The 15616-nt window shown below is 36.0% G+C and overlaps 1 protein-coding gene across 10 annotated transcripts in view; it reads right to left on the reverse strand.

Moving 5' to 3' along the window:
- Window positions 1-15616, reverse strand: part of X11Lbeta — a 414506-nt gene that overhangs the window by 13645 nt on the left and 385245 nt on the right. For 7 of the 10 annotated variants that reach the window (XM_067785169.1, XM_067785166.1, XM_067785167.1 and 4 more), the window contains 4 exons: window positions 14284-15046; window positions 10811-11365; window positions 9483-10745; window positions 678-808 (listed from right to left, as the gene is read on the reverse strand). In XM_067785169.1, coding sequence (XP_067641270.1) covers window positions 678-808; window positions 9483-10745; window positions 10811-11365; window positions 14284-15046 — 2712 coding nt within the window. The remainder of the gene's footprint in view (window positions 1-677; window positions 809-9482; window positions 10746-10810; window positions 11366-14283; window positions 15047-15616) is intronic. The other 3 variants (XM_067785174.1, XM_067785172.1, XM_067785171.1) reach the window with 3 other exon arrangements.

The following is a 15616-nucleotide window of genomic DNA, read 5'->3' on the forward strand; positions in this document are numbered from 1 at the left end:
AATGAAATTCAGTACATTTCTCTACTACTTATCATATTTTACAAATGGTGAATTGAATCCTAAATACATTTTAAATTACAGAGAAGGAAACTTCAAACCATGGCCCAACTATATGATTGGCTCATCTCTGCAGCAACAACATACATACCTTTGTTCAGATTGTCAAAAACTGCGTGATGGTGTTAGGTGAATAAAATGGAATGAAAATATAAAACTTAGCAGATTTTGTGTGTTGTAAAAAAATGTTGTAAATGTGTTGGTTTCATTTTGAGTTTGCCATCTCCTTTTGACAATCCCTGCTCCAATCAAACGAAAAAAAAAAAAAAATAAAATCAGCTGATGAGATGAGCCAACCATATAGTTGAGCCATACTTCAAACTTGAAACTTAACTGAAATTTTGCTTTGAATGTTTTTTAATCAAAACAAGAGATCTCTTGTTTTATAGCGAACACTCCTTTCTTCATTTTCCATTTATTAACAACTTTCAATAAAATAAAACGAATGACATTTACATGTACCAGGTTTTTTTAACTTTATGAGATTACACAATATTATCATGCGGGTTTTAAAAATGACCAATGAACTGCAGGGATTGTAGCCAATACGTATTAACATAAATCAATAAAAAAATGAAAATAGAATTTATAAATTCGAAAAATGTACTATAACAACTCACCTTAATACGCGAAACAGCTTCCTCGGCTTGCATCATTCGTGTGGATTTTGTGGGTTGTCCCTCACAAACCAGCTGTGTGGAACCCAAATATTTGGCGCGAAAGAGGACACCTTCAATGAGCACTGCACCACCTATAATTTGCGTGTTTAGAATCGTGTGTGTGAAGGAAAGTGAGAAACCATTAAAAATTAAGCTAAACAAGTTTTTGAAAATATTTTTATTCGATACTTAATTTAACAAATTCTCTAATATAAAGAAGTAACTAGGGGTTCGTAGTGGAGTTGTGGGAACTGTTTTTGGAATTCGTCGAAAAAAGAATAAAAAAAAAGAACATCAAAAATATAATAAAAAAAACAGCGTTTGAATAGAAAGAAAAATTTCTACAATAAAAATAATTGAGCTCTAGTTGGTAAAAAAATTGAATTCGAAATAAAATAAATAAAAATAAAATTTAAATCAAAGTTAAGAGTCCAAACATTTCGAGAAAATAAATCAAGAAAACAGTTAAAAAAAAAAAAAATGTGTTTGCAACTTAAAATCTGATAAAAAATTTGACCTCAACATATAATGAATTTTGAACTGAATTTTTTCGAAGATAAAAAAAATTTTGCAAAATAAAATTTTTAAGAAAAAAAAAATATATATAAAAACAGGAACTTCGATTAAAATTTAAAAAACAATTGTTCAAGTTTATAAGTAATAAGTCAAGAACAAATATGTGTACAAAAAATAAAAAAAGACAAGAACTTTGAGAATAGTTTTGAAAATAAGAACTAAATAAAACATCAGAAAATTTTACATATCAAATTTTAAGAAAACTTCGAAACAGATATTTCAAAATAGATAATAGATATAGATATTATTTGCCTAAGATCATTAAAAAATTAAATAAAATTTTATTTTCACTCTCAATATGCAGATATAAATCAGCAAAAAAGCTAATACACATAATAAAAAATTAATTAAATAATGCAATAAAAATTTTCAATTAAAATTTTATAAGCAAATTTTGGAGCAACCTAGAAAACTAGAAAAATTTATTAAATGGTTCCAAATTAGAAAATATTTGGAAAACGAATTTTGAACTTGAAACCTGCAGACAATACTTTAGAGAAAATAAATTACCAAAGCAAATATTTTGAAAAAATTTAAAATATTGAAAATTCTAAATATGAAGATTACAAATATAACTTTTGAAAATATAATGTACAAAAGCAGAATTTTTTTAAAACAAATAAAAATTCAATAAAATAATTTAAGAAAAAATTAATTGAAAATAATTTTAAAAAATGTATCGAAAGTTAACAAAAGTATAAAACAATTTTAGAATAAAAAAAAAAAACAAAATAAAATTAGTATAGATAAAAAATAAAAGAAAAGTTGAAAAACCTTTCATAAAAATTAAAAAATATTTGAAAAACATTCAAATGAAAGCTTTAAAAATTTGATAAAAAAATTTAAATTAAATAAAAGAACTAGTAAACATTTTTCTTTTAAAATAGCTTTAGAGATATTTTTAAAAATTAAAAGCATGTGAAAAGTATAATATTTCTAAAAAGAAAAGTTTAAAAAAAAATGACAGAACGCTGTGACAAAAATTAAAAAAGTGTTTCAATGAAATTTTCAACAAAAAATTTGGCTACAAAAAAACTAAAAAAAATACTAATTGACTTTTCAGAAATCAAAGAATTATTGGTGAATAAGTTTTTTAACAAAAGATTTGAATAAGTTTTTTAACAAAAGCTTTTGGAAAGTTTTGAAATAAATAAAAAAATTTAAATAGTTTGTTTGAAAACAAAAACTTTTAAAGACACAAAATACGAAACGGAATCCGTGAAAATCGTGATTTCATATACCCAATAAAAAAAATTATTGAGAAAAGAATATTTAAAAAAAGATATTCCTAAAATAATAAAACGAAACAAAAAAAAGAAATCAATTATTAATTAAGTTTATTCAGAATTGGAAAAAATAAAAGAGATTATCAAAAAAAAAAAAAAAAAAAATTAAATACCAAACTTCTAGCTGAAATCTTAGAATAAAAAATTTCGTTTGAAGGTAAAAGATTGAATAAAACCTAGAAAAAATTAAATAAAGGTAGAACATAATATCAGAAAAAATTTCTAAATTAAATATTAAACAAAATATTTCTAAATTGATATTTGCAAAAAAAAAAAAACAGATATTCCCAATTTAAAATAAAATATAAAAATAAAAAATATAATAAATTTATAGAAACACACATGAAAATGTATACCATTTTAAAAGTTGAAAAAAAAGTTCCCAAAATTGATCAAAAAATTTGGGTAGACAAAAAAATTCTGAATGAGCTTTTTTTCAAAATTGAAAACATAATTATTGAAATCCAAATTCCAAAACAAAAGTTTGAACGCAACATTTTACAAGACGTAAGTAAGCTAGGAAACCTTGGAACATTTTGATCAAAGTAAGAAAAAAAGTTTAAGAAAAAAGTTGCGAAACAATTTATTGAAAGACAAATTTAGGAAATAAGTACAAAACCCGAAATTTTCTAAAAGTTGTTAAAAAATGTATGAAATAAAAAAATATTCAAACCGATTTTAAATTAAATAAATAAATATTTTAAATAAATATTCAGAAAAAAGTTTTATCAAACACGCTTTTTGCAATTAAAAAAAATAAGAAAATTGCAAAAAAAAGTTTCAAAAATGATAAAAAATTGTGTGCAAGAAAGTTCTTAATTGATTTTTCTCTTGTCAAATTGAAAATAATTTGGAAACGAAATTTCAAAATTAAAGCTGGAAGACAAAAATTTCAAGGAAATAATATACAGAAGCAAAAGTTTGTGAGGATATTGGCAAAGAAGATAGATTTACGAGAACTTCAAGACGCGAGAATCTCACGAGAAGTCGAGTTCTCGATTTCTCTGGTCTCGAAATTCTCGCTTGTGTTCCAGGAGAAATCGTAAGCTCTACAATAAAATAACAAAATGTTTAAAACAAGATTAAAAAATGCTCTATCATATCAAACTTTGATAAAATGTTCGAAAAAAAGGAAAACAGTTTGGAAATCTGGATAAAAACCATAGGAAATTACTAAACGAAAAATTCCAATTTAAAATAAAAATCGTGAATTGAACCCCAAAAATTTGAAAATTATCATCGTAAAAAAAGTACAAAAAAAAAAAACAAGTAAGGAAGGTTAAGTTCGGGTGTAACCGAACATTACATACTCAGTTGAGAGCTATGGTGACATCATAAGGGACAATAACCATGTAGGAAAATGAACCGAGGGAACCCCTGGAATGTGTTTGTATGACATGTGTATCAAATGAAAGACATTAAAGAGTGTTTTAAAAGGGCGTGGGGCTTAGTTCTATAGGTGGACGTCGTTTCGAAATATCGCCATAAAGGTGGACCAGGGGTGACTCTAGGATGTGTTTGTACGATATGGGTATCAAATTAAAGGTATTACTGAGGGTTTTAAAAGGGAGTGGGCCTTAGTTCTATAGGTGGCCGCCGTTTCGAAATATCGCCATAAAGGCGGACCAGGGGTGACTCTAGGATGTGTTTGTACGATATGGGTATCAAATTAAAGGTATTAATGAGGGTTTTAAAAGGGAGTGGTGGTAGTTGTATAGGTGGTCGCTTTTTCGAGATATCGCCATAGAGGTGGACCAGGGATGAATCTAGAATGCGTTTGTACAATATGGGTATCAAAGGAAAGGTGTTAATGAGTATTTTAAAAGGGAGTGGGCCTTAGTTCTATAGGTGGACGCCGTTTCGAAATATCGCCATAAAGGTGGACCAGGGGTGACTCTAGGATGTGTTTGTACGATATGGGTATCAAATTAAAGGTATTAATGAGGGGTTTAAAAGGGAGTGGTGGTAGTTGTATAGGTGGTCGCCTTTTCGAGATATCGCCATAAAGGTGGACCAGGGGTGACTCTAGAATACGTTTGTACAATATGGGTATCAAACGAAAGGTGTTAATGAGTATTTTAAAAGTAAGTGGGCCTTAGTTCTATAGGTGGACGCCTTTTCGAGATATCGCCATAAAGGTGGACCAGGGGTGACTCTAGAATATGTTTGTACGATATGGGTATCAAATGAAAGGTGTTAATGAGTATTTTAAAAGGGAGTGATCCTTGGTTCTATAGGTGGACGCTTTTTCGAGATATCGCCATAAAGGTGGACCAGGGGTGACTCTAGAATGTGTTTGTACGATATTGGTATCAAATTAAAGGTATTAATGAGAGTTTTAAAAGGGAGTGGTGGTAGTTGTACATGTGAAAGCGTTTTCCAGATATCGACCAAAATATGGACCAGGGTGACCCAGAACATCATCTGTTGGATACCGCTAATTTATTTATATATCTAATACCTGCCAAGTTTTCAAGGGTTTTTTATTTCGCCCTGCAAAACATTTTCATTTTCTTCTACTTAATATGGTAGGTGTCACAACCATTTTACAAACTTTTTTCCAAAGTTATATTTCGCGTCAATAAACCAATCCATGTTTCATCCCTTTTTTCGTATTTGGTATAGAATTATGGCATTTTTTTCATTTTTCGGAATTTTCGATATCGAAAAAGTGGGCGTGGTCATAGTCGGATCTCGTTCATTTTTTACACCAAGATAAAGTGCGTTCAGATAAGTACGTGAACTAAGTTCAGTAAAGATATGTCGATTTTCGCTGTAGTTATCGTGTTAACGGCCATACGGAAGGACAGACGGACAACCGTGTATAAAAACTGGGCGTGGCTTCAACCGATTTCGCCCATTTTCACAGAAAGCAGTTAACGTCATAAAGTCTATGCCCCTACCAAATTTCAAAAGGATTGGTAAAATTTTGTTCGACTTATGGCATTAAAAGTATCCTAGACAAATTAAATGAAAAGGGCGGAGTCACGCCCATTTTGAAATTTTCTTTTATTTTTGTATTTTGTTGCACCATATCATTACTGGAGTTGAATGTTGACATAATTTACTTATATACTGTAAAGATATTAAATTATTTGTTAAAATTTTACTTTAAAAAATTTTTTTTTTAAGTGGGCGTGGTCCTTCTCCGATTTTGCTAATTTTTATTAAGCGTACATATAGTAATAGGAGTAACGTTCGTGCCAAATTTCATCATGATATCTTCAACGACTGCCAAATTACAGCTTGCAAAAGTTTTAAATTACCTTCTTTTAAAAGTGGGCGGTGCCACGCCCATTGTCCAAAATTTTACTAATTTTCAATTCTGCGTCACAAGTTCAACTCACCTACCAAATTTCATCGCTTTATCTGTGTTTGGTAATGAATTATTGCACTTTTTCCGTTTTTCGAAATTTTCGATATCGAAAAAGTGGGCGTGGTTATAGTCCGATATCGTTCATTTTAAATAGCGATCTGAGATGAGTGCTCAGGAATCTGCATACCAAATTTCATCAAGATACCTCAAAATTTACTCAAGTTATCGTGTTAACGGACGGACGGACGGACGGACATGGCTAAATCAAATTTTTTTTCGATCCTGATGATTTTGATATATGGAAGTCTATATCTATCTCGATTCCTTTATACCTGTACAACCAACCGTTATGCAATCAAACTTAATATACTCTGTGAGCTCTGCTCAACTGAGTATAAAAATGTACATACAGTGGAGTCTGGGTATAGTGAACCCCCGGTATATAGTGAACGCTTAAAAATTTACATTGAGTACTCTAAAGAGTGAACTATCGAAAACTCGAAATAGTGAACAAAGTTCTAAACACAACAGCAAGCATAAACTGTTAAAAAAAAAAAACTTAAACAGAAATAAAGTCGGGTATTCCCCAAAATTGCTCATTTTATGTTTTTTACTGGAAAAGCTGCTGCTATGTAGGTATTTGGTGGCAGTCTTTATTTGTCTCTTGTCGGTTGCAAAACGCTTCTGAGTGAATCTGCATTGTTTTATGTGTTTTTAATAGTGTTTATGTGTTAATAAATTATCATGCCTGTGAGGAAATTCCTTCCATTAAAGCAAAAACTTGAAATTGCTCAAAAATTCGAGAAAGGTGCTAGTGTTTCATCCTTAGCAAAGATTTATGGTGTGGCCAAATCAACAGTTTCGGGAATAAAAAAAATGCTCGTAGTATTATATCCCACCAGGCAGTCGGAGCATCTAAGCGGAAGACTCTTATGGATACTGAAGAATCTGGTGATGACAGCCAAGGCGACGGACAGATCGGAAATTAAATAAAAGCTACTGAATCCATTAAAAGCTTCGATATAGCTATGGCATGGGCTGAAGCTAACACCACTGACTATGCTGGCATGCTAGTACTGAAAATTCTACGCGAAAAAGCGGTTCAAAAGTCAATTTCCGAACACAAAAAACAAACATCTATTCGTAAATTCTTTCAATAATATGTCTGTATTTTTTCAAAATATTATTTTATACAAATAATCTATTTTGTTTACATAAGCAAACATGAATTTAAAGCTAATAAACCAAGTTAAAAAAATGTCAAACTAAATATAGTGAACAACCTGGATACTGTGAACAGGCCTTGCAGAAATTAGTTCACTATATCCAGACTCCACTGTATATTAAACAAAAAAATTTTCAAAGTGAACAAAAACTTTTAAATACATAAGTATAAAGTATAACAAAAAAATTCTCCCACTACGAACCCAAAATACACTAAAAATAATTGAAAAAACATTTAGAAATATTATCTTACAAAGTATGCGGCGTTTTGAAAGCAGTTTTATATAATTTTTTGTATATTTTTGTTTTTATCGAAACGTAACGGAACGCATGCAAAAATAAGAGTTATATCACAGATTAGCAGATTGTTTTGAAAAAATATCTCATCAGTTTTACTAGAAAATTGTCGATCGATGTTGTACAAATTAAAAAATAACAACTGTAAATGGGCGCTTTTCGAAACAACAAAACACTGTTGCGTAGTGACGAATACTACAAATCGACAAAATAACTAAAATTATAATCGAAACGAAAATACATAGAAAAATACGAACAGCTAAATTTGGAAAAAACAGAGATACGACTACAAATTTTGAAATAATGTAATCTGGAAAATTATCTAAAAATCTACACGAATTCATTTGTGGTATTCGGCGGTGGAAGATAAGCAAGATTGAAGGTTCCGAACATAATTGGCCAACGATGTGGACTAACATTCGAATTTTTATGTCGAAATTCCTTGCGACGTTGGTATTAAGTTAGCTGGAGTGGGTGTTCATAAAATTTCCCACATGTACATTTATGTCGATTTTGAACGCCCTCAGCTAGTGCCGGATGTGAGAACGAAAAAAAACTCCCTTTATCTTAGAAAGACTATATGTCACAGAAAAACTGATTCTCGTTGCCTTCAGTCCAAGACATCGACAAAGGAAGTTCTAAATCGAAAAGCGAAAGCGTAGTGTCCAGATAAGAAAGCTATAAGCACTCAGACCGCAGACCTGTTCAGTTTGAAGATAAAGCTGGTTCCTCATCTCTCAAAATATAGTTATACAGATTTTGAGACCTAGAAAACGCTCTCAGTACGTCCATCTATTGTCTTCAGGAAGGTGGTTGGCATAAAGAGATGTCCACCACGCTTATATCTAAGACGAGTTTTTCTTTCGTTTTATCATTGGCGATGTTATGCCCTTCTATTTCTGCCCCACAGTCGCAGAAATATGAAATATCGAGATGGTCTATGTCAACGAGGTCAATATTGCCGCATTGTTCTAAAATCTTCAAGGCAGGTTAGTTGCCTAAAAATACCGTTATTTTTGATGCTGCAACTGTAGTAATAGTACAGTAAAGCTCAGGTTGGGAGACACAGCATTATTCGATAAGAAAATAAAAATAAAATTAATGTAAGGCGCGATAACTTTCGTCGTGCTCCTTTAAATTTTTCCTACAAATAAATTTCCACGGCGGTCGCCAGTAATTAGTAGGCCATCTAACTTCTCGTTGGTTGAGGCTCTACGAAGCCAGAGAAGTAGCTCACAATACACAGAGTTTCTAATGTTGGGCCACTATTTTTAAAGTAAATTTGCGTAAGATAAAAACTTGTCTTTATTCCTCTCACGCGTTTTGTTGCCTTTTCTACCATTTTCAGGGAATCTTTTAAAATACTTAAGAAAAAACGAATAGAGCCTTGGTCCAAGCCTAACGAAGAACAAGCATATAGCAGATTTTATATTGTCTCGTCAAATATACTATGCTCCCTGAAAAAGATGCAAAATTGCACCAAAACGCCTAGTAAAAAATAGGCGAATTTTTTTATGCGCCGCCAACCAAAATCTCATTCATTAAATTTAATGTTACTTCATAATAATTGAAGATGCGCGGGTATGATCGGAAACAAGGCCTTCCCACTAGTCCAAGTAGCAAATCTCTGTTATTACTTATGGCTGGGTACTAACCAAGAACCCACTGGGAGTTAAAGTCGTGTTTACGAGTGAATGGATATGAAGAACAGTTGGACAAGTTTAGATCTTATCAATCAGACTGGGTTAATGGAACCTGACTTGTCCTTACTAACGCGGCATAACTAGAAATAGTTCTCACAAATAAATTGATGATAGTAACAAGGATTGGTACTTGGGCCGCATAAGGTTAAGTCGGCAGCAGACTCTGCTTATGCGGACTTGTTTCCTCCTCGATATTATAATCTTTCACACGTTCGCATGTACTTGAGGCCTTCAAACTCATTTCCCTCCCACCGCTATCCGCGCCCATTTACATAAATGCTATTCTAATAGTAACAACAACAACAACATTGACTAAAATTGGTGAACGACACTACTTGCGTGAAGATAAACCCAATACATTTACCTTCTTTGTTCTTACTCTTTTTGACTTTTTTCTCGCCGCTTGTACTATTAGAGCCCGTAGAATTGCTGTGACCACCAACAACACCATTACCACTGCCGCCCCCGCTAACACCATTTGCATTAGTGGTACCTACGACACCGCTACCTATACCACCTGTAGTACCACTAACACCACTGCTATTTCCACCGCCATTTGCAGCAAGGCCATTTGTTGTGATCGTCGTTAAGTCGTGTTGCTTCTTCGATGTACCACTAATGCAAGCAGAACCATCGGAGCCACCCGGACTACCCATTGTAACAACACAGTCTTGCACATCTAAGGATTTGAGTGGCGATTTATCGCTATGCTCTGGCGATGACATCGAACCGCCAATATCAAGCAATTTATTTGTAGAATTTTTCGGTGGTATCGGTGGTGGAATTTCGGGTGTGGTCGAGAGTAAAGCATTATAGCCGTTACGCGTTTTTGTGCTCGCATTTTGTTGTTTGGGTGAGATTTTCGAGAGTAGCGAAGAGCGCGGCTTACGCGATTCCCACGATTTATTTTCATCATAATAGCCTTGATCGTCTAAACGTTGATGACCGAGCAAACGATCTGTTTCGAGATCAGTATCGACATCATCTTCATCGGCGCTCATATTCTTGGAATGATGTCCTGGCGATGAACGCAGCAAACTTTTGCTAGCGCTATTATCCAAATGACGTGACAGCCAAACGGGCGAGTTCATCACAGGTGAAGGTGTACGCAGCGACGGTATATTGCGTTCGGGTATTGGTGGCGGTGGCTGGGTTTGTGGTTGTGACTGCGTTTGGTTGAGATTAATCGAATGTGTTTGTGACGTCGGCAACGATTGTGATAATGATGTAACCACCGATGACGTCAGTGCTGGTGTTGGCGCCACATGTGTTGGCGCATGCGTCTGATTGGTGCTTAATGCGTTTGTAAGGCCCGACGAAGCATTGCCGTTGCCGATGCTGCTGCTCTGACTCTGTTGTTGTGTGTGCATTTTGTTGCGATTCAATGTGGTGCTTATAGCCGAAGCGACCGACGTGATGCCACTGCCGGTTGTGGTGCCAGCTGATGTGCTGAGTGGATTTAGGGGTGCGGTGGTACTGGGGGCTGTCGCTATGCTGTGCAAGTTCTCTTTGTATGGTGTCGGCTGTAGAATCTCCATTTCGGGGTTCACAATATTCGGTTTGCGATGTGGTGCAGGTGCAGGAGGTGGCGGTGTCATTTGCACCATATCAGGGCGATGGAAAATACCTGTAGGAGGGGAGAGAAAAGCAAATGATAAAAAAGGAATAATAAAAACCGCAAATTCCACTTACTTATCGAATAAAGTGAATCCAGATCGGGATCAATGTTCTTGAATACTTTATTGCTAGTACTAATATTTGTTGGACTATGTCCTAGCAGTTCGCGTTCACGTCCATCACGTTTCGATCCGGAACGTACTGAATCGCGTCCCGAGTTTTCGTGCATGTCAGTCGCTGCAGTTGGACTATCATTTCGTCGCATAAAATTTGTCTCTTGTAATATATTCGATGACAAGGAATTATTTCGTGGTTCCGCACCTGCACCGCCGCCACATCCATCTGTTGTAGAGATTGTAAGATTATTCATGCTATTTATACTGTTGTTGGTGGAAAAGCGCTTCATATCCATTAACATCGAAATACCGCCTCCACTACCGATGGTGTTGTGATTTATGGCCGCACTCGGTTGCTGCAAATTCCTATTGAGATTATTTTGATTGTTGTTCTCTGTGTCGGAGGTGTGTCCGGACGAGAGACCATCTTCAAGGACAGGCATGCTGGATGCATAGTATTTTGTGTAGTTGGAACAAGATGTTGAGACGCCGCCATTAATTTCACCGGAAAGACCTGTGACGGGGAAGATAAAGAGAGATTACTGTGGTTATAAGTTAGTCGCAATTTAGAGGTTCTCAGTAAAAGATCGACGACACGAAAAACCTCCTCAGGAACTTGCTAGTCGAGAATGAATGTTCCCCAGCAAACATCAATAAAACAGTTGGGTTCTTCACATACAAGCAAAAGGCCGACGTCTCAACGTACTCGAATACATGGAAATCTACAAACAGAAAACATTCGACGGTAGAATAATAACGGAACAGATAAACAAAATTTCTGACACAATATTCGAGCCTTTAAAACTTGTTTACAAGAAACAAAGTAATCACAAAGGTACAATAGACAAACACACAACAACAAATAAACACAAAAAATTAACACACCAAAACAACAAACCCATAAAGAAGGTCAAACGACTAAAATCACGGATTTTTACCTACCCCAGTCAGCCACACAAATCGATTAGTCAACCACCCTCGTTTCTGAATGAACACAGCACATACACATAACTAAATATACACAAGCATCAATTTTGACAATACCTGCTCATGTACCTACGAACTATAAATACAGGACAAACGACAACAACAGATCAGAACGAAAATCGACACTGATGATGGCACAACGCCGAAACCGGTTTGTCTCAAACCAAAATTGACAAGGGATGACGGAAAATCTTTCCAATATACATCAACTTGCTACTTGTTGACCTAAAATCTGAACCCAACTAGATTCGATTGTTCTTAAAGTTGTCCAGGGACTGGCCAAGAAAAACCTTGCTGGCTTTCTACTGGAGGGGAAGTTGAAGTGGAGCGCCCGGTCTCCTTAGGAGGATGAGTAACCGACTAAGATTGATGATACAAAAAACCTACTGGGAGACTTGTTCTGGTCGACCTCGTATGCGGACCCAAATATGTTTGATAGGTCTTAGAGTTGTCCAAATTAACATCCAGCACTCGCTATCAGCAGTACCGAGTGTGGGCTAGCGAGGCTAAAGGTTTCCAATAAAGGGATGCGCTTCACCAGAAACAGCAGGCAGTGGTGAAGAGTTTACCCTGGCTGTATTCTTGGATGTAGAGGGAGCCTTCAATAATGTGTGGTTGAAAGACTTTGAGTTATAGCCATTGTACTACACCATATCAACAGAAATTGGGTTGAAGTGGTGGCCTAGACGGATGCATAGTAATACTCGTATCGGCTCTGTGCCCGGACGCAGTCTGTGGAATCATGCAGGGTTTACCGATGAAGATAAGTAGTTGGGTTAGAGACCGTTGGACTTGGAGACTTCATCATCTCCTTTTAAAGGGTAGCCGCTAAGTTTTTCTAACTGTGCCAAATCCCTAAGAGTGCTTAGGACATCTAACCTGATTCGGAGCTTAAACACAGTGTTCAAGGTGCCTATGTACATACATGGCGTTTACTCGACCTTTTATGACATACGGCTATGCTCCGTGTTTTGGTGGATGGCGGTCAACATAAATGGCCACCTCGAGAATAAAATAAACAACATGCAAGGGAAAGTTCAACGATATGCCTTTGAGGCGATTATAGGAACTCTTCGGAACCTTAGTGTGATACGCAGTATCCCACGGGTTGGTGTGGGACATTTCGAAGGCTCGGTCCTTCGAAAGAGCTTACACGCGTTCACGACCGTATTGTGTCGAACTATATCGTTCTCTTCCCTGCAAGGAAGTATTGGAAACATTGGAAGCCCAACTATAGGTTCAACAGATCAGTTTTAATAGCCGAATATAAAGTGGCTTCAGGACGCTTCCATGTGTATGAGTCATTCGGACTAAGCGAGCGTGTTTCAATACGATATTTTCGCTATCCAGAAGGCATGTTACGCATTACTGGATACAAATAGAACCGGTGAAATAGTCATCATCTTTTTCGATAGCCAGGAGGCCTTTTGGGTTCTTAAATTAGTGACGATAGAGCAAACTCTGGCAAGTACACATAGCATTTCTCTGAGCTGGCTGCAGAGCCATCGTAGCTTTCAGGGCTCGAGATTATCGGAAAGGAAATTAAAGGGATAGAGTGTTCTTGCAACTTTCATGGAAAGAATGGGGCTCGTCATCCATGTCATTATCTTTCATCGGAATCAAGAAATCGTTGCTGTAGGTGATTCTGCACCAGGCATTTAAGGGGTTGATAAGCGCAGTTAACAGCTTCCGCAACCTAATTGTAAACCTCACCTACGCTAGGCGAATCCTGTTACGAATATGAATGTATCATACACAAATTTAGCAGACGAAGCCCTGGCAGCTCCAAGTTGTTCATTTATTTAGGGACTGGTGGCGGGATGGCCTAGAAGGTTTAATGTGGCCATATTAAACAGTTCCCTAGATGGTCGGGCTAGTAACTTAATGGCGCTTGTTGCCGGAACGTACCAGATCTATATCCGGCAAAGGCCAATCAAATTGATAATACTACCCAAAACTTTCGGGGGTGTCTTTATCGCTTCAACAACAATTCGCACTATAAAAGTCAACTACAAGGCAAAGGAAGCTCTTCCTATGGGCCCTTTCCATTAATTTTCTGCGTTTGGATACCTCATCGTGCAGACATGATCCCGAGGCGGCCTTTTCCATTTTTTTTTTTCATTAAACGCGTAGCAATCCCCATATTAGTGATTGGAAGGACTGTGAGTGATCGCTACGAGCTCGTTACGTGGTTAGGGCTTTACCTTATAAATAAAAATTTGTTTGTACGCGTCCAAAGTTCTCAACCGATCTTTACGAAACTTTCACAGTAATTTGGCTCAAATTAATGGTATTTGGGTATATTAAACCTCCATATGTATGACGAATTTAAGAAATTAAGAGTGGGAGCCAAACTGGGAGGAAATGTGAGACTAGTGGGAGTGGGAATGGGATATCTCTTAAGTGGGAGTGGGAGAGGCGATGCTAGTGTACTACATTACTTACTATCTAAATCCCCACAATTCGAATCATAGTCTGTGGTCTCAGGAGAATAACGGTAAGTACTGGGCGTTTCCATTTGATTGTGATTAACGCCATCTTGTTGATCCAATTGCTCACCACTACTACGACTAGCCGAGTCCAAAAAGAAGTCGAAATCGCGCATTAATGGACTAGCGGTAAAACGACGACGATGTGGAGCCGAATGTGAAGAATTATTATAAATTATACTGTTGTTTATGCTGTTATTGCTGCTATTATTTAGCTGTGGTTGTTGTTGACGTTGCGGTCGCACTGACCGATGATTATTTAAATGATGAACTGGTTGTTGTTGCTCTTCCCCTCGCTGTTGTTGGTGTTGTTGTTGAACTTGTACTTGAACTTGCTGCAATGCCTGCTGTTGTTTTTGTGGGTATGTTTCAAGCTGTTGCTTTTGCTGCTGCTGTTGTAAACGGTACTGTGTTGTTGTTGGTATCGGTGTTGGTGATGTTTGTTGTGTATGAAATTGTGTTTCACGCTGATTGTTGCGTTGTTGTAATGTTGTTTGCAGCTGTCGCATTTGATTATTGTGTTGTTGTTGTAATTGATGATGATGCTGTTCTGATTGTATACCATCCATATCCACACCCATTAAGCCATCATCATCGTCATATTCATCTTCCGCCTCCTCAACGTCGTCATCATTATCATCGGCATTCGCAATGCATGGCGAATCCATTTCATCATCATCGTTACGATCCAAATTGCTATGAAATTCGTATTGAATGTCCTAGAGGTGGAAAGGTTAGATAGTGTTTAAGATATTTTGGAGCAAGTCAAATCATGTAAAGTCAACTCAAATCATGTCAAGTAAAGTCCTATCAACTCAAATCAAGTCAATTAAAGTCAAGTCAAGTCAAGTTAAGTCAAGCGAGCCAAGTCAAGTCAAATCAAGGCAAATGAAGTCTAGTCAAGTCAAGTCAAGTCAAATCAAGTCAAGTCAAGTCAAGTTAAGTCAAGTCAAGTCAAGTCAAATCAAGTCAAATCAAGTCCAATCAAGTCAAGTCAAGCCCAGCCAAGTTTTGTATGTGCACTGACGCCCACGCTGAACGATAGTCGTCTTGAAATAAGCATGCTGCGAGGAGTACAATAAGTGTGAGTTTCTCTATTTAAACACAAGCATGCGATGCCAAAGCATATGCTATGAGACGACGAGACGAATAGTGTGCGGATGCCCTTAGTTTTGAAGTCATTTACACATATGTATGTTAAAGGACAGGCCACACCCAGAGGCCCTACGCGCCACAACAAAATATTCTTTGCATGTATGCTTATAGAGCAATTCACACTTAGTTGCAGG

Source organism: Eurosta solidaginis, chromosome 4, assembly GCF_040869045.1.
Source record: "Eurosta solidaginis isolate ZX-2024a chromosome 4, ASM4086904v1, whole genome shotgun sequence".
NCBI classification, from domain to species: domain Eukaryota; kingdom Metazoa; phylum Arthropoda; class Insecta; order Diptera; family Tephritidae; genus Eurosta; species Eurosta solidaginis.